At 42.3% G+C, this 26,628-nt stretch overlaps 1 protein-coding gene across 2 annotated transcripts in view; it reads left to right on the top strand.

The window, feature by feature from the left end:
* The window catches only part of LOC131927558 (T-box-containing protein TBX6L), a 36,174-nt gene extending 13,132 nt beyond the window's left edge, over window positions 1-23,042 (top strand). Inside the window, exons 4-8 of one of the 2 annotated variants that reach the window (XM_059283267.1) lie at window positions 6,073-6,340; window positions 15,394-15,540; window positions 17,832-17,899; window positions 19,865-19,920; window positions 21,717-23,042. In XM_059283267.1, coding sequence (XP_059139250.1) covers window positions 6,073-6,340; window positions 15,394-15,540; window positions 17,832-17,899; window positions 19,865-19,920; window positions 21,717-22,387 — 1,210 coding nt within the window. In that variant the 3' untranslated portion in view covers window positions 22,388-23,042. Of the gene's footprint in view, window positions 1-6,072; window positions 6,341-15,393; window positions 15,541-17,831; window positions 17,900-19,849; window positions 19,921-21,716 lie in introns of both variants that reach the window. The other variant, XM_059283266.1, reaches the window with a different exon arrangement.
* Window positions 23,043-26,628: the final 3,586 nt, after the last annotated feature.

Below are 26,628 nucleotides of genomic sequence, written 5' to 3'. Positions count from 1 at the left end.
TTGTTTTCTCCATACTGGCTTTATATAGGCGGTTTTCTCCATACTGGCTTTATATAGGCGGTTTTCTCCATACTGGCTTTATATAGGCGGTTTTCTCCATACTGGCTTTATATAGGTGGTTTTCTCCATACTGGCTTTATATAGGTTGTTTTCTCCATACTGGCTTTATATAGGCGGTTTTCTCCATACTGGCTTTATATAGGTGGTTTTCTCCATACTGGCTTTATATAGATGGTTTTCAAAGAAGAAAGAAAAGCCATGGAGCCTGTGTTTAACATGGTGTGTAGATGGGTGGCCAGCTTGACTATGTGGTGTGGGGCAGGGGTCGTTTGGTTAGGGTCATGTTTGCCAGGGGTCGTATCGGCTAGAGGTTGTTTTTGCTAGGGGTCGTATCGATTAGGGGTCGTGTTTGCCAGGGGTCGTATTTTCCCCTGTCATATTGGCCAGGGGTCGTGTTTGCCAGGGGTCGTATCATCTAGGGTCGTGTTTTTCCCGTTCATATTGGCTAGGGGTCGAGTCTACTTACCGTGCAATCAATACCCACAAGCAATAACACAGATAGCAATCAGAGCTAATCACTGTAGGCCGCCATCTTGCGGGACCTGTGGCGTTATCACAGGTATGGTCGTCAGGAGTCATAGCTGCCAGTTACAGGTTGTGTTGGGGGTGGGGAGGGGGGGGGGGGTAGAAGGTAGGGGTTGGTTTCACTTGTATTGCCGACAAATCGACTAGTAACAGGTTACACGCGTGGGGGGGGGGGGGGGGGGGTAGGTGATTTTTTTTTTAATAACTACAAAAAAAAATATTCACTATGCGAAGATGAGATTTTCATCAGACACACATGTCACCCTATAGTTGGGTTGGGGGGGGGGGGGAAGATTCACGGGGAGTCGTCAATAGATTTAAAATGACTTGAAGGGAAGCCACTCTAGTTTGGATAGTGTTTTAATGGACCAGCTGGTGTACACAAGCTTTGGTTATGTTGGTCTTCAAACGTTTGAGGTGAACTACCCCCTATCCGTTCAAAACTTGTTTGAATATATGCTTATGTATTTGTAAACTTTGTAATTCAACCTTGGTTTGTTTAATCAGTGGATTTTGTTAGAATCGCGAGGTCTAATGGAAATGCCTAATTAAAATTTACATTGCGGTTTATAGTTTTTAAAGTGATTTTGTAAAAATATTAATACAATGCTATTTCGCGATGATTTATTCTAATGAAACCATTATATTTTACAGTCCACAAGTACATGCGTTATAGGGCCAATATTATATCCACCGAGTTATCAATAGAATTACATTAATAGCGTTTACATATAGTCAGCATAGCCATAGAGCTCATAGATCCAAAAGGCGTGTATTTCAATTAAGTGTATATATATATATATATATATATATATATATATATATATATATATATATATATATATATATATATATATATATATATATATATATATATATATATATATATATATAAATTTATGCACTTTTGTATTTATGTATGTATGTATTTATTTATTTATTTATTATTCTATATATCTTTACAGCCTTAAATGACCCCATGCATGTATGTATGCCTAATGCCTACAGTCATGTTATTTCTCCGTTGAACTGTGCGCACTAACTTATCATCAAACCCAATCTAAATTATAAAACTTCATGGCCACCACAATCGCCAAAATTAACGTAAAACCAATTTCACGCCTCGTAAAAACCCGTCCATTTGCGCACTTCGGTGCGCAGGCCTTGTTGTCTTTGTTCCCTACAGCACTCATTATCTAAGTCATGCAAGTCATCTAAATCATACTCACACATGGTGTAGCCTCAAACATCGATCATTATTTTAAAAATATCGATTTTCTACTGTAAAACTTAAATTTTGTTAAATTGTTGTTTTTTTTTTAATATTCAATTTGATCAATTGGGGTAAGACGTTAGTTGCCATGGTAACGGTTGGTTATGTTCATTCCGATGACGTTGATGCGAGTTGATCAAAAGTTCACGTCACGTGCTAAACTGTGCTGTCGCCAGGTTGAATCGTTCATCCCCGGCTGTAAGGGAGGGCCTTTTGTTGCAGACGTCATAACGGTCACGTCTTCATGGTTTATCTATAGCTCACCCCTGACCTGTGACCCGTGTACACGTGCGTTAAACGGTGGTGTAAAGGGGGGGGGGGCAGCATTTGGTTGAGGGTAATTTAAGTTTTCCACAAAGTAAAATCAAGGATTTGTAGTTTCCTTAGTTTTGCATTATGGAGAGCAATTTTTTTTTTTACTTGTTATTTTCGGAAATGCTGACATTTTTTTGTTTTTGTGGACCAATGAACCAATGTAAAAATGATGGAAACTAATTATGTAGATTAAATAAACCATTATAATTCTAAAAAAACTAATCATGTCGATTAAATGAACCATGTAATTGTGAGATACTAATTATGTAGAGTAAATGTTTTGTACCCAAATTGATACCCCATATCACGTCCCACGTTGTTGCATAATATGTCTTAATGATATGCAACTTTTATGCAATTATGTTTACGAAGATCACTTGTAAATCTTCTTTGTTTCCTCCCCTGCCCCCCCCCCTATGTGTCCTGTCTCAGATTTCTCCCCACACCCCCCCCCCCCCCAGTAATTACCTCCCTGTCGTCCTCTTGTTGCGTCAAGCACTGCTCACCCTTGTATCACCTGATTGTTGTGACAGGCCGTGCACAGGTTGTGAGCCGGACCTGACCTCGTGACGTCAACACCGCGCACGTGACTCGGGTCTGCACGTGAAAACGGAGCCGATGCCCACAGGTGGGGCGGGAGCGTGACGCCATGACGGACCAAGCACGCGCCTCGTTAGGACAATCGGTTAATTAGTTTTATCTCGTGTGGGTGGGGGGGGGGGGGTGTGTGGTTGATGGGGGAGGGGGGTCATCAGCGAGATGTGTGGCTAATAGAGGTGAGCATCTGTTCAAATAATTACCGCTCCCTCGATGATTTTGGTTTGATATAAATCATTTTCATCTTCAGAAGAAAAATGTTTTTGTTGCCCACAGCGTGTTTTCATTAGCCCGGTGCATGGGATGCAATGATTCATTTGTATTTAGATGCAATGATTCTCTTGTATTTAGAGATACAATTTCTCGCTACCACCCCCCCCCTCTCCACCCGACCACATAGACCCAGTCACCAACACCTTGCGCCACATCCTCATTTACCCTGATAGTTACATAAGGACAGTGCGCGACAGCCGAGGGCGCACTAGTTGAGGTGCGGCAAAAAGGCCTGTTAAAATAAATGACTACCTAATCGAACAGAGATAATAATTGGCAGATTATAAGTCAACGTGTGCTGGCGTCAAATTCCTTGAAAACACATTGAAACAGGTGCATCAGTAGATTGTTGAAAACACTTTGAAACAGGTGCATCAGTAGATTGTTGAAAACACTTTGAAACAGGTGCATCAGTAGATTGTTGAGAACACATTGAAACAGGTGCATCAGTAGATTGTTGAAAACACATTGAAACATGTGCATCAGTAGATTGTTGAAAACACATTGAAACAGGTGCATCAGTAGATTGTTGAGAACACATTGAAACAGGTGCATCAGTAGATTGTTGAGAACACATTGAAACAGGTGCATCAGTAGATTGTTGAAAACACATTGAAACAGGTGCATCAGTAGATTGTTGAAAACACATTGAAACAGGTGCATCAATAGATTGTTGAAAACACATTGAAACAGGTGCATCAGTAGATTGTTGAGAACACATTGAAACAGGTGCATCAGTAGATTGTTGAAAACACATTGAAACAGGTGCATCAGTAGATTGTTGAGAACACATTGAAACAGGTGCATCAGTAGATTGTTGAAAACACATTGAAACAGGTGCATCAGTAGATTGTTGAGATGGGGGAGCGTCGAATGCATAAATAGCATTGAAACATCCTCCCCTCCTCCTTCTCCCCCCCCCCCCCCCCCACATAGCCCTCTAACTAACAATGCGCAATTTGTAAAATGTAACATGACATTGTAAACACACAACAGCGACTAGCTCTAAATAACTCACTACACTAATCCAGGAGATTTAAAAAATGAGAATGCTGGACCCCGAACAGATTTACTTCCGCTGGTCAGCTAGTGGTCAGTCCATCGTTTGCATCACGGACAATGGCGGCACGGAGCGAAGTCCCCCCGGGCCGGACAATGACGTCACACACGTGCACAGCGTGGGCCAGTCAGCAGACGTACACGCACGCCGGGGCACACGGCCGGCATCCGGTCTCATGCCGGGTCATACGACCGGCATCCGGCCACGGTGTCTTTTAGTTAGCGGGTATCTCCCTAATTGGGCGCTAACTCCAGTTGCGCTTTGCATGTGGTGGGTGTGTCGCTGGCGCGCGGGTGGTCAACTAGGGCGTCAAGTCTTACAGGGGGGGGGGAGGGTTGAGGGGGGGTTATCCACATGTTTGAAAAGATAAGCTGTTACAAAAAAAAGTTGACTGCCGCAGGTTGTGACTTAAGTCAGATTTAATAAGCCTGGATTTTGCATCATTTCCGGATCTACTCATTACGTAACAGTTGACGCTAAGCGTACCTTGATCAGTGTAAATGATATACTACCAGCTCTAATTCAAAATTTACCTTTTTTTTAAAAAATGATTTAAAGCCTCTAATTATTACAGATTATCTAAGTTGGATTAACATTTATCCAGTTATTTTTGTGTTGATATTAATTTCTTTTTAGTCTTTTATTTTCTTATATAGATTTTACGTTTTTTTAAGAATGTTGACAAATTGTAGTAGACACACATCGACATACCGAGGTGTAAAGTTGCTTAATTGTTCGACCACTCTTCCAACTGACTCTTGTATCGGCGCCCACGACGCGACTAAAAGCTGTTACGTTGTGAATCTCAACGACGCCTTTGTGTTTACCTTCGAATTGGCTCAAGCGCCCTCTAGCGGGACGTCCATTCACAGCACCGTCTGCTGGTCTGTAATTGACGTCAGTCGCCGCGGTTTCCAGGGAATTGGGCCACCAGTTGACCACAACTGACCACCAGTGGTCACCGTTGCTATAGCCGAGTCCTGTCAACGGTCCTACTGTTGCAAGGACGGCGCGTGGTGCCTCATCTTGGTGGCGCCTCGCGCTCTTGACTCTATTTTAGGCGGTCGCGTGCCGTCTGGGGCCTACACAATGGCCGAGGGTTTCGAGTGGGCTGATCAATCATTTAGTGGGGGCTGTTATTGATCTCTGAGCTTTCGATGTCTCACCCTCAATAACCGCCGTCTTCGGGTTGATTCGAGAGATTGATCCCCGATGACGTTTATTTCTGCGGTAGAAGGGAGACAATTTTGTAAAATATCCACATTTTATACTTCATAGAAGGGAGATAATAAAAAAAAACATCCGTATTTGTTATTTCATAGAAGGGAGACAATTTTGTAAAAATATCCGCATTTGTTATTTTATATAAGGGAGACGATTTTGTAAAATGGCCACCACATTTGATACTTCAAATACTAGTTTTTAAAAAGGTCCTAATACATTGATGTTCTATGTACTAAGTGCTGATTTTAATTTTAAATAGAGTAATATTAAAATTTGTATAACCACAAGCTTTTAATTCATTGAAAGCACTAAAACAAAACTAACTTGTTCTAAAGTTTGGTATGTCATAATCGAATGCCCCTTAAGTCGGACATAGAGACATCAGCAAAACCGGATATAGATATTTTTGGGTAAACAAATCCCAGCGTGTAAAGGGGGGACTATAAAAATAGTGACGCTACTCACTCACAAGCCCCTACCATAATCTTAACCTCTGACGATCGGGTAGATTTGTTTAAAAAAAAAACTGCTACAAAAACTCAACAACACTTAACTCACAAGTGAAGACAATTATTGATTTGTGTATTGTCGCCATAGATCTTACTTTACTGACATTCAACAGCACGAAGTCTCGACCCTGTCATGAAACTACTTGACCGTTATATCAGTGTTGACCTTCACATAACACTTGATAGTCACACTAACCTTGACCCTCATATCAACCTTGACCTTTTTATCTACTCAGCCGGATGTTCCCCACCATGAAGGTCACGCTGGACGGCCTTGACCCTCACGCCAAGTACATCCTGCTGGTGGACATCGTGCCCGTGGACGACTGCCGCTACAAGTACCACAACTCGGAGTGGGTGGTGACGGGCAAGGCGGAGCCCCACATGCCGGGGCGCCTGTACATCCACCCCGACTCCCCCGCCTCGGGGGGCCACTGGATGAAGCAGCCGGTCACCTTCCACAAGCTCAAGCTGACCAACAACAATCTGGACCAAAACGGACACGTGAGTTGACTTTTGGTCTTTTACATTGAGGGGTATTTCAGCTACGTCTTTTACATTTAGGGGTATTTCAACTGGGAACAGGGCATTTCCCCCCTGTCAATTACCCCCCGGATATTTCCACCCAGAGTAATTACCCCCCCTGTCAATTACCCCCCTGTCAATTACCCCCCGCCCAGTAGGACATTACCCCCCCCCCCCCCCCGGACAGGGTTAGAGTTAGGGTTAGGGCTGGGTTTAGGGTTAGGTTTATGGCTAGGGCTGGGTTTAGGGTTAGGTTTATGGCTAGGGCTAGGGCTAGGGTTAGGGTTAGGGTTAGGGTTAGGGCTAGGGTTAGGGTTAGGGTTAGAGCTAGTGTTAGGGTTAGGGTTGTGTCTAGATTTGATTTTGGTTTTGTGTGAAGTTTAGGCTAAGGTGGATGCTTATGTTTTGGTCTTTTTCTTAAGGTTTGGATTAAAGTAGTATATAGGTATAAAATTCTTGTTAGAGTTAGGATTTTAACTTGAGAGGGGGGGGGGGTAATTCCCGGGGGGGGGGGGGGGGGTAATTGACAGGGGGTAATTGACAGGGGGGTAATTGCTCCGGGGGGGTAAATACGGGGGGAAATGTCCGGGGGGGGGAAATATCCAGGGGGGTAATGTCCTGTAGCCATTTCAACTAGGTCTTTTACTTTGAGATTTATTTCAACTAGGTCTTTTACATTGAGAGGTATTTCAGCTAGGTCTTTTACATTGAGGGGTATTTCAGCTAGGTCTTTTACGTTGAGGGGTATTTCAACTAGGTCTTTTACATTGAGGGGTATTTCAGCTAGGTCTTTTACATTGAGGGGTATTTCAGCTAGGTCTTTTACATTGAGGGGTATTTCAGCTAGGTCTTTTACGTTGAGGGGTATTTCAACTAGGTCTTTTACATTGAGGGGTATTTCAGCTAGGTCTTTTACATTGAGGGGTATTTCAGCTAGATCTAGGTCTTTTACATTGAGGGGTATTTCAGCTAGGTCTTTTACATTGAGGGGTATTTCAGCTAGCTCTTTTACTTTGAGAGGTATTTCAGCTAGATCTAGGTCTTTTACATTGAGAGGTATTTCAGCTAGGTCTTTTACTTTGAGAGGTATTTCAGCTAGGTCTTTTACTTTGAGAGGTATTTCAGCTAGGTCTTTTACATTGAGGGGTATTTCAGCTAGATCTAGGTCTTTTACGTTGAGAGGTATTTCAGCTAGGTCTTTTACATTGGGGGGTATTTCAGCTAGATCTAGGTCTTTTACATTGAGGGGTATTTCAGCTAGGTCTTTTACATTGAGGGGTATTTCAGCTAGCTCTTTTACTTTGAGAGGTATTTCAGCTAGGTCTTTTACATTGAGAGGTATTTCAGCTAGGTCTTTTACTTTGAGAGGTATTTCAGCTAGGTCTTTTAGTTTGAGAGGTATTTCAGCTAGGTCTTTTACATTGAGAGGTATTTCAGCTAGGTCTTTTACTTTGAGAGGTATTTCAGCTAGGTATTTTACATTGAGAAGTATTTCAGCTAGGTCTTTTACGTTGAGAGGTATTTCAGCTAGGTCTTTTACACTGAGGGGTATTTCAGCTAGGTCTTTTAGATTGAGAGGTATTTCAGCTTGGTCTTTTACGTTGAGAGGTATTTCAGCTAGGTCTTTTACATTGAGAGGTATTTCAGCTAGGTCTTTTACATTGAGAGTTATTTCAGCTAGGTCTTTTACGTTGAGAGGTATTTCAGCTAGGTCTTTTACGTTGAGAGGTATTTCAGCTAGGTCTTTTACATTGAGAAGTATTTCAACTAGGTCATTTGCACTGATAGATATTTCGACTATCTTAATGATTATTATTTGATCAAGATCTTTTTTCGGAGTACTTGTTTCTGGGAACTTGTTTCCATTTTATCGAGTTTTCTTCTTTAAACATCAAATGTAGTAGTTTGAACCTTCTGATAACATCCAAAAATAATTCCTGCTCACTTGCAGTATCACCGGTGTTATTTTAAGTATTGCTTTTACTTAAAAATGACATAATTATTTTTACATACATACACACATATATAATATATTATATATCAACGTAGTTTAACTACACAATGAAGTAAAATTATCAAGTAAGGAAGGATAACTCAACATGGTAATTCTCGGTCTATTAACGAGGGATAACTCGTGCCCATAAAACACGAGCTTCTGACGTAAACTGCCCGTATAAAAACGTTGACCGGGTCTGACAGCTAGTGCTGGTCGTAGCTAGGGTTCTACACACACACAAACATTAAAACATAAAAAGACGATACATTATAGCATATTTTTCCTTTATCCTTACCGCTGTGTACACGATGATCGCTTGAATTACTGTCATACCCTCTCCCCCACCCGACTCGTGACGGCCCCCACCCCACGCATGACATGCCCGGCCCACCCTGTTTTAGAACATCTCTGTCAATGTCCGACATACTGTTCACGTGGGGTATACCACGTGACAATCCCGGGACTGACGTGTTTTCACGCCCGGCCGTACCCTAATGCCACAGTGTGTGGGGCCCGGCTAGGCACGGAGATGGCATTCATGCCCGGGGGTGGGGATGCAAACCCCGGTCTCGTCGCCTTTAACTGCTCTTTAAACGATGTGGAGCATAGCCGAGGTCACGTGACACTCCCTGCTCCCAGAATGCATCTACGTGTCATCGTCTGAAACATCAACATTGTTTGAAATATCATTGTCTGGAACATCAACATTATTATCGTACAGCTTTGAACCAACAACATTTCAGGGTACAACTTTTGAAAGTCAACATTGTTATGATTTTATTAAAAAATATTTTGTTCGCAAACCTTGATAGTTGTTTGTAATATATATATATATATATATATATATATATATATATATATATATATATATATATATATATATATATATATATATATATAACTACAGCGATGATTATTCTACAGCCACTAACCACACTGTTGCCTAGAAGAAAAAAAAACAATTACAACTACCACACCAACTGTAGTGGGAAAGATAGATAGCCAACGGTTCCTACTACTACCTTCATGACTACTTAAGTTTTCTCTCCTTTGTATACTTAACCATAGGATCTATACCATATCCTTAGATACCCCAATTGCAAGTCTAATAACATTTGGAAGGTGGGGGGGGGGGGGGGGGGGTCAAGTTCCCCCGCTGAGGAGTGGGTAGGGGTGGGGGGTTCACTACTTTACTTCTTTGAATAAAAACATCGATATAAAAAACCTAATCACATAGATCTTTTTGAAGATGTTCACATTTGTTATGTTTGAGTAATGTTTCTAATGTAGGCCTTAGGTCGAATCGTTATAATTTGATTGGACCCAATGGACACCAGCGAGAAAAGTCTCAAAGGTATTTGAGAGGTGTATAAATTCATTTAAAAATCATGCACAGCGTATTTACAATTAATATGGTTATAAAATCCTGCCTGTCTGGTTTTTTTCGGACTTTACTAAAGATTGGATGTATTTGATGTTTATAATATTTTCGGTAACTAAATAAAAATTTTAAAAAAAGCAAAAACAATTTGGTTTTCACGTGTAATGGCGACATAAACATGGCATCCTGCTATTGGATAGGCTGCCATAGATTTTATTGTACACATTGTAAGCTAAAAATAGAAAACTAGGTCATGGGGTTTTAAATTTGCATTGTTATTTAAAAACTTGATCTGCAAAGTTTTGTAAACAAATAGTTATCGATCACTAAGTTACTGTACAGCCAATCAATATTTGTCTTACGAAAGTGAAACATCCGGTTATAACTTAGGCTTGATGAAAATAAATAGAAATGTAGCCTTAAACTCAACAAATTATTTTCAAGTTCTCTGGATTTGCAACTTTTATAGCATTTATTCTAAGAATATAAAATTTCTAAATTAATTTTAGGCTTAAGTTTTTATTTTTTATTTTTTTTTTACGGTCTAAATCTAAAAAAAACACGTTTTTATTCCATGACAACAACATTATGGAAGGAATCTCGTCAAGTCGCTCGCCTCCATTATGCTGATAAACTTTGGATCTAAAGCTACTTTTTAAAAGGGAGGCTAGTTTTAAAAAGTTTACCTGGTTTGAAGAGCGCTCCCTCAGGCTCCGTATCACGTTACAAATCAATGGCATTTAAATGCCACCAACGACGTGACAGCGAGCGAGCGTGACACCGAGATACGGGTCTGCCTCCCGCATCTGCCCTGACAAGACAAAATGGTTCCCGTTGATAGAGCCCCCTTTAGCAGTCAGGGCACCATCTTGGGGGAATTCCCGGAGGACTTTCCAAAATGGCTGCTCGTGTTAGCGAGAAATGCAAAACAGAAGCGAGTAGGCCAGCGAGATGAGTCAGGCAAGGCCGATAACTTTAGCGACTCACGCGAGGGGAATTAATATTCATATCGCGCGCACGAGAATTCGCGAGAAGGCAAAACGAAAATTGATAAGTTCGCTCCCCTCTGGGAGTGTTTGATATACCGACAGACGACCGTTGACTTGGGCGCACATATCTTCGCCGACACGGCGTAATAGCCGTGCTCCGAGACGATAGATCAGAACACTATCGCCATCTTGCTGGGCCACGACGAGGTCAAGGACAGTGACCTTTCACACGTATGTTTAGCATCGTAGCGTGTCATCAACATATTTGGTGTCCGTCCATTTGTACCTGCTTTACGAGCTACTGTGTTGTGTACCGCTTTACGACGCAACTATGATGTTGTGTACCCGCTTTACGACGCAGCTAGAGTGCTGTGTACCCGCTTTACGATGCAGCTAGAGTGCTGTGTACCCGCTTTACGACGCAGCTACTGTGTTGTGTACCCGCTTTACGATGCAGCTAAGATGCTGTGTGCCCGCTTTACGACGCAGCTACGGTGCTGTGTACCCCTTTACGACGCAGCTACGGTGCAGTGTAGCGGGTGCACTTTACGGCTGAGTACTTTGTGGTTAAAACACTTTACCCTGGGGCGCTTTGTGAACGCCTTACGGCAGGGTACTTTATTGTTGATGCACTTTACGGTGCTCAGTGGTTGTACCATATTACAATAGGATTGTTTTTTGCCTTTTTCATTCCAAAGTGGAGCATGAGCCATTTACAACATTCTTCCATGCTTCTCGGCCCTTTGTTATTTTACCATCTTTTTTCAACTCTTTCAATAATTTTCATGTCGTGTTCAATTTACTCTGCGCACGCTGTTTTTGGATCTCCCTCTTTTTCTTGATTCTGATGATTCCATCGTATGCCGCGTCTGTTAATACTTGTTGCCAGTTTCCTTAACCTATGACCTCTCTTTTTCCACATTTCCTTTAATAGTGGGGGAGCTATGTAACAACGACAATGTAAACGTGATACGCAGTAGTTTAGATAATGGTATAACTATGATAATGCTAATTATAATAACGATAAAGATAATAACGACAATAGTGTGAATAATTATGGTCATAATATATGTGATATCTGTAATGATTAGAATATTTCATTAAATGACAATAACAAATATTTTTATCGCAGTAAATTTATTATTATCCGAAGTTTATTTTTACTGCATGCCCCAAAAAAATATCCGTGGCAAATATTTTGTGAGTTTTGGACATAAATTTGCATACATTATTAACATTAATCATTGTCAACTGTTCCTAACCGCCTTTAATTGAAAACGTTCGAGCGATCTCCAGTCATTTGGACGACAGATGTCCGCTCCTTAGACCAAAAGACGTAGGATACAAAGAAGATTAGAGATTGTAGATTGTAGATTTGAGTGGCCGGGAGAGGACAGTTCGGGAACGTTCTGTAGCGTTATATCAAGATGTGTTGTTTTTTTTTTGTTGGTAGCTTTTTGTGTTGGGTTTTTTTTTTCTTTTTTTTTTTTCGTGTCACAACACATTTATCTTGCTGTGAGGCCAAATATATCTATTTTTATGTTCGATTTTACTTTAAAACATCGAATTTCTCTATTTTTAAAATATTTTTTGTTTTGTTGTATCTGGTTACATGTAGTTGGAGTAGAAGCAACGTGTTTTAGCATGGTTGTGTCCTCTTGTGTTGACCGTGCTCTGTTGGTTGATAAGTGAACCACTGCGCAGCTTCCGGGAACACACAACAGCACTGCCCTTGTGAGCACACAACAGCACTGCTCTAGTGAGCACACAACTGTGCTTCCAATGTTAGATGCGCCATGTGTTGCCTGAAGTGGCCCTGCATCTAGGCGGCCCTCCGTCATCCAACAAACACAACTTGTCAATCGCATCCGGCGCCGCCAACCAACAAGGAAAATATTTTGCCGGCTACCATATTACACCCGTATTCATTGAAACTCAATATGTTGTTGGTTTGTTTTATTAGCCAGTACACCCGTATTCATTGAAACTCAATATGTTGTTGGTTTATTTGATTTGCCAGAGAAAAGATAATTTTTTAAAAAATTTAGTGAATCCTCCACGCCCTTCCCATCCCTTCACCAAACTCCTTCCCACACAACTGCTGCTTTATCGAAATCACAAAACAAATTAGCATAGATTTTTGAATGCGCCCATTGAAAAGCTGGCTGTGGTTCGATTCAATTATTCAGGAGATTCCCGAAACGCTTAGCTTTCCAAGAAATGTCCCATTGCACTCACTTCGCTAGCGTTTTTTTTTTAAACGGCATGTTTCCCGATATTAAAAATACATCAACAACAACCCAAAACCAACTCGCCAACTGTTTGTTGCGCTACACACGAGAGTGAGACAGGTCGTGGAAATTGGTTTAAAATTAGGCATTCGCCAGGTGAAGATGTAGGACAACCAATCAGAATATCTGTCTGATAATTTATGCAGGACCCGATTTTTTTGTAGAATTATTCAATCTGTTTATTAGATTTTTTTTTTCTAATTATATTGAACAGCAGTTGGCGTCCTCTCAAAGTTGATTATGAACTATTTAAAGCGTCACCAATCAATTTTCGACCTACTTAATTGATACCTATCTAATCGCATTTTGCTACCAGCAATTTTTTTAACAATCATCTTGCTACCAACCATCTTGCTACCAACCATCCTGCTACCATCTTGCTACCATCCATCCTGCTACTAACCATCTTGCTACTAACCATCTTGCTACCATCCATCTTGCTACCAACCACCTTGCTACCATCCATCCAGGCTACCAACCATCTTGCTACCAACCATCCTGCTACCATCCATCTTGCTACCAACCATCCTGCTACCAACCATCCTGCTACCAACCATCTTGCTACCAACCACCTTTGCTACCAACCATCTTGCTACCAACCATCCTGCTACCAACCATCCTGCTACCAACCATCTTGCTACCATCCATCCTGCTACCATCCATTTTGCTACCAACCATCCTGCTACCATCCATCTTGCTACCATCTTGCTACCATCCATCCTGCTACCATCCATCCTGCTACCAACCATCTTGCTACTAACCATCTTGCTACCAACCATCCTGCTACCAACCACCTTGCTACCAACCATCTTGCTACCAACCATCCTGCTACCAACTACCTTGCTACCAACCATCTTGCTACCAACCACCTTGCTACCAACCATCCTGCTACCAACCATTTTGCTACCAACCATCTTGCTACCAACCATCTTGCTACCAACCATCCTGCTACCAACCATCTTGCTACCAACCATCCTGCTACCAACCATCTTGCTACCAACCATTTTGCTACCAACCACCTTGCTACCAACCATCCTGCTACCAACCACCTTGCTACCAACCATTTTGCTACCAACCACCTTGCTACCAACCATCTTGCTACCAACCATCTTGCTACCAACCATTTTGCTACCAACCACCTTGCTACCAACCATCTTGCTACCAACCACCTTGCTACCAACCATCCTGCTACCAACCACTTTGCTACCAACCATCTTGCTACCAACCATCTTGCTACCAACCATCCTGATACCAACCATCCTGCTACCAACCACCTTGCTACCAACCATCTTGCTACCATCTTGCTACCAACCATCTTGCTACCAACCATCCTGCTACCAACCATCATGCTACCAACCATCTTGCTACCAACCATCTTGCTACCAACCATCTTGCTACCAACCATCCTGCTACCAACCACCTTGCTACCAACCATCTTGCTACCAACTACGTTGCTACCAACCATCATGCTACCAACCACCTTGCTACCAACCATCATGCTACCAACCATCCTGCTACCAACCATCTTGCTACCAACCATCATGCTACCAACCATCTTGCTACCAACCATCCTGCTACCAACCATCTTGCTACCAACCATCTTGCTACCAACCATCTTGCTACCAACCACCTTGCTACCAACCATCCTGCTACCAACCATCTTACTACCTAGCCTTTCCCCCACGCCACGGGGACACACGAAGTTTTAGATTGGGTGTCCCCCAGTCCATGATTGGACATAAAAGTCGTGTCAGTAGCCAGCCGTACAACCAGCAGGCTCAGCCTCCTTGCCTTCTCGGACGTACGGAATGTCGTAAACCACCGAGGATTCCCCAGAGCCCCGGGTAAAAAAGAATGGTCGCCTATTGCAGGCCGTCACCGGGCCACGAGCATGACAAATTTATGTGCTCCAAAGACGCCTCCCGACGCCCCCGCCGTGTGCTTTATGCCGTCATTAAGACTAGTTTTCCGGCTTGGGTATCAGCACCGCAACAGGGGTGGCCCGTGGCCTTGGGTGCAGCCTTATCTTTATCTTACCTGGGGGTGGGGGGGGGGGTGACACGCCGAGATCTGGCAGGTAACGTGAGGCGGAAAGTTCGTGGATACCTAACACAGCACTCCGATTTCACCTGGAGCAGACGACGGTGACGTCACCCAAAACAATTAAAACACCGGAACACGTACATCGGGGCAGCACGTTCGACAAAATTGTCTTTTCAATTAAAATCTGAAACATTTTTTTTGGGGGTTCAAAATAATTCTTAAACCCATACAGAAACTCCGCTAGTCTTTCAAATGTTGTATTCAAATTCTACTACATATTTTGAATCCAGATCATTCTCAACTCTAACTTCTGCTCCACATTTTGCTTCCAGATCATTCTCAACTCCATGCACAAGTACCAGCCGCGCCTGCACGTGGTACAGGCCAACGACATCTTCACCATGCGGTGGAACACCTTCAACACCTACTCATTCGAGGAGACGACCTTCATCGCCGTCACAGCCTACCAGAACGAACAGGTGAGTCAAGTGGCCAGATCAATTTTCTCTCTCTTCTGCTGGGCTTGCTTTAGAACAGCAGCACCCTCGCTATGTTGTCCTTTACGCTAGAAGTTGTTTTTTCGTGTGTGACGGTTACTCTAAGTGGTCCATCACGTTGGCTTTTCTGTATTGTTGGTTTTCTTTTTTTTTACTTACAAAAAGTCCACAGAATAGCATAGAGTCCAAGGAATAGCAGAGAAAACTTTTCAGTTTTTTTAATACAATCTGTCCAGCAACCTATCAAGTTATTTTTTTCTTTTTTTTTTACGCCCAATCCCAATTATCCCTAAATTTGAATCGAATTGTATTTAATTTTAAAAATTGTTCAACAAAATTACTTATCTAAAAAAAACTTGGAAACAATACATTTATAAAAATAAATTAGGTTCTAAATTTTCGTTGTAAACTGCATCGTGTAACTGGCTAGCTGTATGTATCACCATCTTCTCCGTACAGACCACAGACCACGGGTCTACTACTAGTACAACAACATCTGTTCTTTACCATAGTTTTATGGTCCATTTTCCAAGAGATCAATGACACAAGCAAATAAAAACTATGGGGAGAAAAAAAAACAGCCTATGTCTCGCAGGAGGTATGAGACACCTTGTTTCTTGCCAGCCATGAATGTCTGCTATGGAACCAGCATCCCCGGCCCTCGCTTTGTCCCGGCCGTGCTTTGAACCTGGGTCAAAACAACAAAATGACACCTCACGTGACGTCTGGGCATGCGCACCGATCGCCACCGTGTTACGTGCAGGAAAAAAGGGCCATAACCACATCACCTTGAGAGATCATCAAACGGGGTTTATGACAAGAGCTGTTAGGCCGGGCGCGGGTGCCCCCTCCATCTGAGCTAATTGCTTTAATCTTTCGTCCAGCCCGCCTGTCAACGTGACGCCATAAAACTGACTGCCCATGTCACTGCATGCATGTTGCTCTGGCCTGCCAGGGCTGTGCAGTTTTAGAGTTGCTTCGGCCGTGGGAGCCGTTTTTTACCTGCTGATTGTTGAAGCTGTAGTCTTTCAGTTGTTGTTTTACAGGCTAAGTGTACGTTATTACCCTTCTTCCACGTTTAGTTTTGTCTGCATCTGTTTTGCCGGCTTCATCTATACCGGCTTCCGTCTATACCGGCTTCCGTCTTTACCGGCTTCCGGGGTTCAACGCCCTCCCTTGATTGGTTGAACGAACTCAGACGTTCACGTTCACACGGAGCCGTAAACTTGCAGGGAGCCATATATAGCTCTTTACATTATAAGTGCGGCTCTTTTCTCTAGAGTTAGTGGGGGGGGGGGTACAATTCACATGTTTGTGCGTAGTTTTAATACGCAGGAAAATATTCGTTATCGGCTCAGTGGCGGAACTAGAAATAAAAGGCTCCCCCGCAAAGAAAAAATTAGGGCCCCCTATATATATATATATATATATATATATATATATATATATATATATATATATATATATATATATATATATATATATATATATATATCATAACTGCGTAATTTAATCTATTTCATTGCAATATATAACCATTCTGAGAGAACAAACCGGGAAAAATTTAGTCGAAACCAATCATAAAGTACAGCACCGTCATAAATATGATGGTCAAAAATATATAAAGACGTTAGCTTGATTCGTGAATGGCTTCTCGCGTTATGTTTTTTTTTTCATTTTCGGCTTTTATAATATCAATTTTGAAAACATTGATTTCTATAGCTATACTATTGTATAGTACGTCTTATTTAAGTAACAATTCAGAGAATTAATTTCTTTTTAATATACATAGTACAAAACTATTCAAATGAGCTTAGTGGGCATCCCTATTTTAAAGAAGGGCAGTAAGTCATGGAAGTAGTGTGAATGTTTACCTACCTTTCAAACTATAGCTCTTGTAGATTTTAAATTATTTTTCTACGCAACAATCTCTGCTATAGTAGACCTGTTGTTGTTTTTTTTACAAAACCACTTTCAAGATGCATGAAAAACATAATTTCTGTAAAAAAAATTCATTGTTTTTTGGTCGGAACTGGGCCCCTACACGTCCTGGGCCCCCCGCATTGCGGGGTCTGGCGGTATGGTAGTTCCGCCCCTGTATCGGCTTCTAGATAAGGGTTAAAATAACCAATGAGGAAAAAGTAACTATTTTAACAAAGTTCACAATTGTACCAAGTGCAGAGACGAAATTTAAACCTGTGAAATATTTTGTTTGCCCTGTATGTGTTTATTTCAGACCTGTGTATCAAACCTTGACCTTGTGTTTATTTCAGATCACCCAGTTGAAAATCGACCACAACCCGTTCGCTAAAGGTTTCCGTGACAACGGCCTGGGCAGGAAGTAAGTACATCAGTCACGTGACACAGTACCTACGTGACATCAGATCTACTATGACATCTCGCGGGAACTATTACATTTAGCAGTGCTGTAAAGTATGAGAGTAACTTGGTATTTCATACTACTGTGACAGTTGATGTAATGTGAGAGTATAGTACTGTGACATGGAAGTACCAAGCACATGTCATCACACTGACATAAATGTCACATGACAGTACCGTGACATGGAATTACCAAGACACATATCATCACGGTGACATAAATGTCACTTGACAGTACAGTGACATGGAAGTACCAAGACACATGTCATCATAGTGACATAGATGTCACATGACATAACATCAGTGTGGCATGTTGGTATTAAGACACAATACAAAAACGGTTGAAGCACACTGAGTTTATTTAGATCGCTTGCCTTGCCCCACCCCTCCCAACCCCTCCCACGGGCGCCTGTGAGCGGCCTGACGTCACGAGATATGGACCCTGGGACCAGATCGATGCCACATCGGCCTCATTAATATTGCACGAGAGCTAAAACTCTGGCATGCCGAGAGACATTAGCTGGTCAGTCTGGCACTGGTCATTAGCTGGTCAGTCTGGTACTGGTCATTAGCTGGTCAGTCTGGTACTGGTCATTAGCTGGTCAGTCTGGTACTGGTCATTCTGGTACTGTCTATTAGCTGGTCAGTCTGGTACTGGCCATTAGCTGGTCAGTCTGGTACTGGTCATTCTGGTACTGGTCATTAGCTGGTCAGTCTGGTACTGTCTATTAGCTGGTCAGTCTGGTACTGGTCATTAGCTGGTCAGTCTGGTACTGTCTATTAGCTGGTCAGTCTGGTACTGGCCATTAGCTGGTCAGTCTGGTACTGGTCATTAGCTGGTCAGTCTGGTACTGGTCATTAGCTGGTCAGTCTAGTACTGGTCATTAGCTGGTCAGTCTGGTACTGGTCATTAGCTGGTCAGTCTGGTACTGGTCATTAGCTGGTCAGTCTGGTACTGGCATTCTGGCACTGGTCAGTCTGGTACTGGTCAGTCTGGTACTGGTCATTAGCTGGTCAGTTTGGTACTGGTCATTAGCTGGTCAGTCTGGCACTGTCCATTAGCTGGTCAGTCTGGTACTGGTCAGTCTGGTACTGGCCATTAGCTGGTCAGTCTGGTACTGGTCATTAGCTGGTCAGTCTGGTACTGGTCATTAGCTGGTCAGTCTGGTACTGGTCATTAGCTGGTCAGTCTGGCACTGGTCAGTCTGGTACTGGCCATTAGCTGGTCAGTCTGGTACTGGCCATTAGCTGGTCAGTCTGGTACTGGTCATTAGCTGGTCAGTCTGGTACTGGTCATTAGCTGGTCAGTCTGGTACTGGCCATTAGCTGGTCAGTCTGGTACTGGTCATTAGCTGGTCAGTCTGGTACTGGTCATTAGCTGGTCAGTCTGGTACTGGTCAGTCTGGTACTGGTCATTAGCTGGTCAGTTTGGTACTTCCCATCAATTTAGTTGTGCCTTGATCTGATCTTTTGATCTTTTTCATCAATTTAGTTGTGCCTTGATCTGATCTTTTGATCTTTTTCATCAATTTAGTTGTGCCTTGATCTGATCTTTTGATCTTTTTCATCAATTTAGTTGTGCCTTGATCTGATCTTTTGATCTTTTTCATCAATTTAGTTGTGCCTTGATCTGATCTTTTGATCTTTTTCATCAATTTAGTTGTGCCTTGATCTGATCTTTTGATCTTTTTCATCAATTTAGTTGTGCCTTGATCTGATCTTTTGATCTTTTTCATCAATTTAGTTGTGCCTTGATCTGATCTTTTGATCTTTTTCATCAATTTAGTTGTGCCTTGATCTGATCTTTTGATCTTTTTCATCAATTTAGTTGTGCCTTGATCTGATCTTTTGATCTTTTTCATCAATTTAGTTGTGCCTTGATCTGATCTTTTGATCTTTTTCATCAATTTAGTTGTGCCTTTTCCAGAGACCACAGGCTGCCAATGAAGAGGACACAGGAAGGAGACATTGAGAGGGAGAAAGGTAAGAGGGGAGGACACAGATGACATGTAGAGCATAGATGACACGTAAGATATAGATGACATGTACGGCATATAGGACATAGATGACATGTACGGCATATATAGATGATAATTTGAACGTATGTAATATACGTATTATAAGTGACGAATAGGATATAGTTGAGAAGTAGGACATATAGGGCATATAGGACGTACATGACATTTAGGACGTGTTTGCCATGTAGGACGTACATGACACGTAGAACATGTGACATTAGAAAAATAGCTCATGCAGGCCATAAATGGCATGTAGTTTAGAAAAAAAAGACTTAAAATAAATTTAAAATTCGAAAAAAAAGGAAAATAGTGACAGGCGTCTGACGTGAATGACAGTTTGAGGACATAAAGGACAGTTTGAGGACATAAAACTGCTACTTTACTTACTTACACAAGTGTAATTAATTGAATGCCACGTGTAATTTTGATAATTAGTTTCTAACCTCAATTAGTTTTAGTTTTAAAACTTTGAACGATTGAAGCATTTTTTTCCATAAAATATTGTACACTTTATTAGAAGACCGAAAATATTTGCATTAAAATTAATGATTCGAAGTGTGTATAAAAATGTATTCCATTCGAAAAAAAAAACGGTTGGGTTAAAAATAGAAAAAATGCGGTCGTTTTAAAAACATGGACAACACGAAAATGTTTGGTATTTGCTTCTTTTGTTTCCTTTTCCTTACATTGAGTAGTTTGTGTTTTTACTTTGTTATCTGTCTGTGAAAAATGGCCGCGAGTCCACGATGCGACACACTGGCCAGATTTCTTACAAATTCTAATCTTAGAAACACAAAGACGTTATTTTTTTTCCCTTCTCGCCTCGCTTAGTGTTTTCTAATACACCTAAGTGTTGAGTTTCTTCAATTTGCCACCATTTCCGCCCCGCGCGATGCACGGTAGGTAACTCATGCCGCGATTTTCTTTACCACTTTTCCCGCCAAAACTGTCGCTTTTCCCCTGCGCCCAGAATTTAAACATGTCACTTCTGTATCTGCCCGGCTCTGGGAGCCCGGCTCCCGAGGGGGCTCTCCCTCAAGAAATTGACCGTAGACGATCGAGTTTGCCGCTTTTCTCTGCAATATTAATGCGCTGGTGAAATTAGTCCTAGCAATCGAGCTCCGTTCCGCAGAGTCCGTTTTCACACCTTCCGGTTTCCGGCAAATTGGATTATGGGATCGCGCGAAATGATGCAAACACCTGGCAAGGTTCTTTTTAAAAATAAAATAAAAAGCGGAAGTGGAAATGTTGGAGCAGACGAGAGATGAGCCAAACGTGGGCTTTTCCCTACGCTGTGGTTGTGAGAGGGAGGGACTGGTATTAATCCGCCATTTTTGTTTGTCGCTAATAATTAATGAGATGTGTTTGAGCGTTGCTTTTAATACGACCCAGCCAAATGCATGCCAGTGATTATTTTTTATCATTTTTTTTTATTTCATCGCATTGTTTTTTACACTCGGATTTTTTTTTTAGCGCAAATAGCGGCAAACAAGAAACGCGATGTGTAAACAGAGCAGATTAAAAATTGAATGTAAATAGAAATGTAAAAAAAAAATATTTTTTTAGTTTTGTTTATTGAGCACAGATCGCTCTCCCAAATGTTTTATTTAGTTAGCTCTATCTGCCTGTTTGATAAACAACAACGCGTCGCTCCGGCTTACATGTAGGCCTGTATTTTGTGATCTGGTATCAGAAATGTTGATGTGAAAACCTTTGTGATCTGGTAGCAGAAATGTTGATGTGGAAATCTTTGTGTTGTAGATGATCCAGTGAAGCGCAGCAGACCTGACGACATGCTGGTGATGAAGATGGAGGGCCACAGGATGACGTCAACACAGGCCATCAAGGAGGAGCGCCTGACGTCACAGGTTGACTCGACCGATGACGTCTCGCAGGACCGCAGCGACCTGATGACGTCATCCACGTGCCAGATGCTCTCCGGGAAACATGACGTCAGCAGCAAGCGGATGACCCCCAGCGAGAGCAGCCCCATCCCCTCCCCGACACAGTGTCAGTACGGCGGGGGGTTAAAGACGGGGGGCTACGGCCCTTGCATGAGCGGGCCGGGGGACTCGGTCTACTACCCTCACCACCACCCCACCGCCGGCCGCATGGGCGGGTCAGCCTCCTTCCTCCCTGCTGCCGCCTCCTCCCCGCTCCTCCCTAACATGAACCCGGGGTTGAGTTTCAGCTCACAGATGGCGGCATGCCGGCTGGCCGCCCAGTCGCCGTCCGACTGCGCTCTACGGCAGTCGGCCTCATCGTCTTCAGTACAGCCCGGGTACGGTCTCAGGCCCAGCCCCAGCCAGGGCCCCCACGGGCCGCTCTCCTCCTGCACGTACATGCAGTCCCCCCAGGCCGGGTACAGCTCACACCACCTCACAGCCAACATGCACGTCATGAACATGAACTTTCCCGGCCAGCTAGCGTGACGTCAGAGTCTCGATCTCTTCCGGTCGTCGTCGTCACACACTGACGTCATCTCGCCGCCATCGCGCAGTGACGTCACTTCGCCGCCATTGCTGGTTGACTATTGAATGTCTCGTGTACATACACACTTGCTCGTACGCCGTACACAGTCATGTACATACTGGACAGTACAATGTACAGTCAACTCATAACTCGCCCAAGACCTGTTGGCTAACTCAGGCCAACCCTTATACATGCATTTCTTTTGAACTTTGACCCCATACATGAGTACCACAAGGTGTAAATATAGCAACAGAACCCAGTCCATGTATATGTTGATCTATTTTTAAGACTCACCAATGAGAGCTTGTGCTTGTTGATAATGTGATTTGGTCAACCAATCGTTGCCCATAGAAGACTGAACGTGTAGCAAGTCGGTGGCGCTAAACACCGAAAGTTCAGGAAACAGACAGCAACATCACAGTACATTCATACGTGCAACAGCAGACTTTTTGTCCGGAATTTTTTTTTAAACTCATTTCTGACTGGTGTCGCCTAAATTCTGATTTTTTTGTCATTAAAATAAATAAAAAAATTGAAACATTCAAATTTTAAAAAATACATTGGGAATCAAAACAATGACGTCATCTGTCATGTAGTCTATAGGTGTAGTTCAATGACAAAAGGGTGACTAGTGCCATTATGTAACTAGACTAGTGTCATTGTGTGACTAGTGCCATTGTGTCACTGGCTATGACTAGTGCCATTATGTGACTAGTGCCATTGTGTGACTGACTATAGTTTGACTAGTGCCATTGTGTCACTGGCTATGACTAGTGCCATTATGTGACTAGTGCCATTGTGTGACTGACTATAGTTTGACTAGTGCCATTGTGTCACTGGCTATGACTAGTGCCATTATGTGACTAGTGCCATTGTGTGACTGACTATAGTTTGACTAGTGCCATTGTGTCACTGGCTATGACTAGTGCCATTATGTGACTAGTGCCATTGTGTCACTGACTTAAGTGTCACTTGATGCCTGTGCAGGAAGGTCAAGCAAGACGTCACAAAGACGAAATCTAAATTTAGAAAATCCAAGCCGTGAAATGTTTCCAAATTTCTGACACTTGTAATGAAAACTGTATTTGATTGGTTTTTTTGGATGTTTTTTAATTAGTTCAATTGGCTGGCGTGAGCATTAAACACCAGAAATAGGTCATCTGATGAACTGGGAGGGGAGGGCTAAAATAGCACCAGGTCATCTGATGATGTGAGGCACAAAAACAGGGCAGGGGCATCATGTAGGTGAGGCATTGTGCCCTCAACACAACATGGTGCCATCATGTCGACCCCTCCCTCCCCACCCTATCAGCTTTAGTGTAAAAGTACTGGAGTCTCTCGCGTGGGGTGTGTACATGGTGGGGGGGGGGTGGAAAATCATTAGACCTAAGCATGATTTAATTATTACCTGGGTTTACTGACTCATCAGGTGCTTAAATAATGTGATGGTTGCTTTACTTCAGAAAAACTGTACTTGTGATTTTGTTATTTAAATGAGCACAAGTCTTCAATAGCATAAATACACTTGATTCAGGAGGGGGTGGTATTATTAATTATACCTATGCAAAGTAAATAGCAATAACAATAGGCACTTCTGGATTAAACTGTTGCACAAGATAACAAGTTTACGACAGAGTTGCCACACTGGCATAATGTGGCCAAGCTTCACGACCGTGTGTCATATTGTCATGATCTGGCCAAACTCCACGACCAACTTGCCACGCTGGCATAATGTGGCCAAACTTCACGACCGTGTGTCATATTATCATGATCTGGCCAAACTCCACGTTTAATTGCCACGCTGGCATAATGTGGCCAAACTTCACGACCGAGTTGCCAATATGACCAACACCAACCCCAAGCTGCGGACAACCTTCAACTCCGCTAAAGACACTGCTGCAACGACCCGGCGTGCACCGACTTGCACGTGCAGCCGCCATTGTATCCCGAACCCCACGCAGACGATCTCATCTGGATATCGTCTGCTCATGACTATTCTTCATTTAACAGCGAACCGATGCCGTGGATTGGTGGGCGTGTCCACGTGACCAGGATCTCGCGGTGAGCGACGGCTGGTAATTTCATCCTCAGCTGTTGCCAGATCAAATCATCTTGTGCTGTTGTTTCAGTCTACAGCCAACATGTCAAATATATCTTTGTTTTTGGTTTGCGTGGACTCCCGAGCCGTGGTAAAATTGCCAAAGAAACGCGTTCCTTTTGTTTTCATGTATAACACAAACACAATAGCCATGTGTAAATGGTGTGTAAACAATCTCTGTTAAATACTTGTAACATATAATTAAATGTGTATTATGTCATTTGATTGGATGCCCATCCCATCTTCTCATGTTAACTTAAACACGATTGGATGGTTTGTTAGTCCGTACTTTTCATGTGAGTTCTACCCAATAAATATTCATATAACAATGAGTGGAGTTCCTTTTTCCTTTTTTATTTGTTTTTACGTATTCACATTTCAAAGTAGCCTATTTGTCAAACACAAAAAGTGGAATAAGGGATGTCCTTGTTCTCAACCCCCCCCTCTCCTCCCCTCCCCCCCCCCTCCTCCATTCTCCCGACGTTGAGGTCAACAAAACATGCAATACACCCCTCAGCTTCAACTTCCAAAATATTATTTCACTAATTCCAGTAACATAAATCGTGTGTCGCAAGGCTAAAATATATATTGTTTTCCTGTAATTGTTGTTATAAAATACCTATAGTAGAATTTTTTAAATGAATTAATTGTAACAAATTAAATGGTAAATATTTGATAAGAGCTTGTTTATTTTAATTCCCACATTTAAAAAAAAAAAACTCATGCAATGTATGTACACATTTTAAAGACGCAGCCTTTTAGCCTAATAATTCTTCAAACTACCTCGACAACACAGCCTCCGTGGTTGTATCATTACATCGCTAGCTTATCGCTGTACCCAGTTTTATAAATATTCAAACACGCCATTAGGATAGACACCACAAAATAATTCACGGACAAATCTACTCGATTAGAATCAACCTTGTTTAACAAAACTAACCTCAAATGTCGGAGATTAAAACGTGAATTTCGGCAAAAAAGAGCAAACTTGAAAGTGATCTTAACGGGGACTAGATTCTACAATAAACAGCATGCATGAAGTTTAAAAACAGATAAATATTACAAGCTATTAAAAATTTGCATGAAAGTTTATTTATATTTTTTTAAAATTGAAAAAAAAAACAACTTTTTTTTTAAAAAAAGCAACAGTTCACATTTATATAGAAATTTCAAAATAAACATTTAATAGAACCCAAGATTTGGGGCATTTCTCATCATCATTTAGTTAATCAATGCCGCCATAGAACTAGCCATTGCACGTCCTGTAGACTGAAATATTTAGTTTATCGTGGGGCGCATGCGCTTACAAGGAGTTTGTTGTCAGGCGTACAGCAAAAAAAATACATTACTTTTCAAAAGGTACAAGTGTGACGTCACTAATTTTGAACATCCCCCCCCCCCCCCCCCCCACGTCAAGAAGAATGACGCCACCATATACTGTATTTATTATAACCGAAAAATTACAGGGATGGAGCACTGTATACCGGCATCCTTTAGTTTACCGTACACCACGGATGGAGCACCGTTTACCGTAGGTTCCCGTACACCATGGAAGGAGCACAGTTTATCGTAGATCCCCGTACACAACGGATGTAGCACCATGCACAGAACACTAGCGCTTATCACTAGCGGAGCACCCGTAGATGGAAGGTGAATGTCGGCAGAACAAGAGGAGGCAACATTTATCCTCGAATAAACTTAGTGACACGCCCTCATGTGTCACCCCGGAAGACACTGGCGCCGTCTAGCGGGCATTTGTACGACAACATGAGAGAAAACACGAGATCTTGACGAGAAGAGACGCTGGACCTCCGCGAGGCTGGTGCACCAACCGCAGTGACATCTAACGGTAATCGGGAGGTGGAAAAAAGTTTTCTAAAAAAAATGTTTAATCAATAACCATCGAATTTAATTTTTATTATTTAGGTGACCGTTCAAAACTTTCGGACTGTGTGTGTGGGGGGGGGGGGCAATGGCTAAAATATACATTTTCTATTTAAATTTTGTTCTTAATTTTCATAAGGGGGGGGGGGGGGTAGTGGACGTGCTCTGGGGGTGGGGAACGGGACACACCACCCCTCTATGTACTGTCCCATAAGCTTA

The sequence above is a fragment of the Physella acuta genome, unplaced genomic scaffold (genome assembly GCF_028476545.2).
Source record: "Physella acuta isolate Inbredline_101_S28 unplaced genomic scaffold, ASM2847654v3 ptg001418l, whole genome shotgun sequence".
Taxonomy (NCBI): Eukaryota; Metazoa; Mollusca; class Gastropoda; family Physidae; genus Physella; species Physella acuta.
Note: the sequence above shows the minus strand (reverse complement) of the source record. Positions and strands in the feature narration are given on the sequence as shown.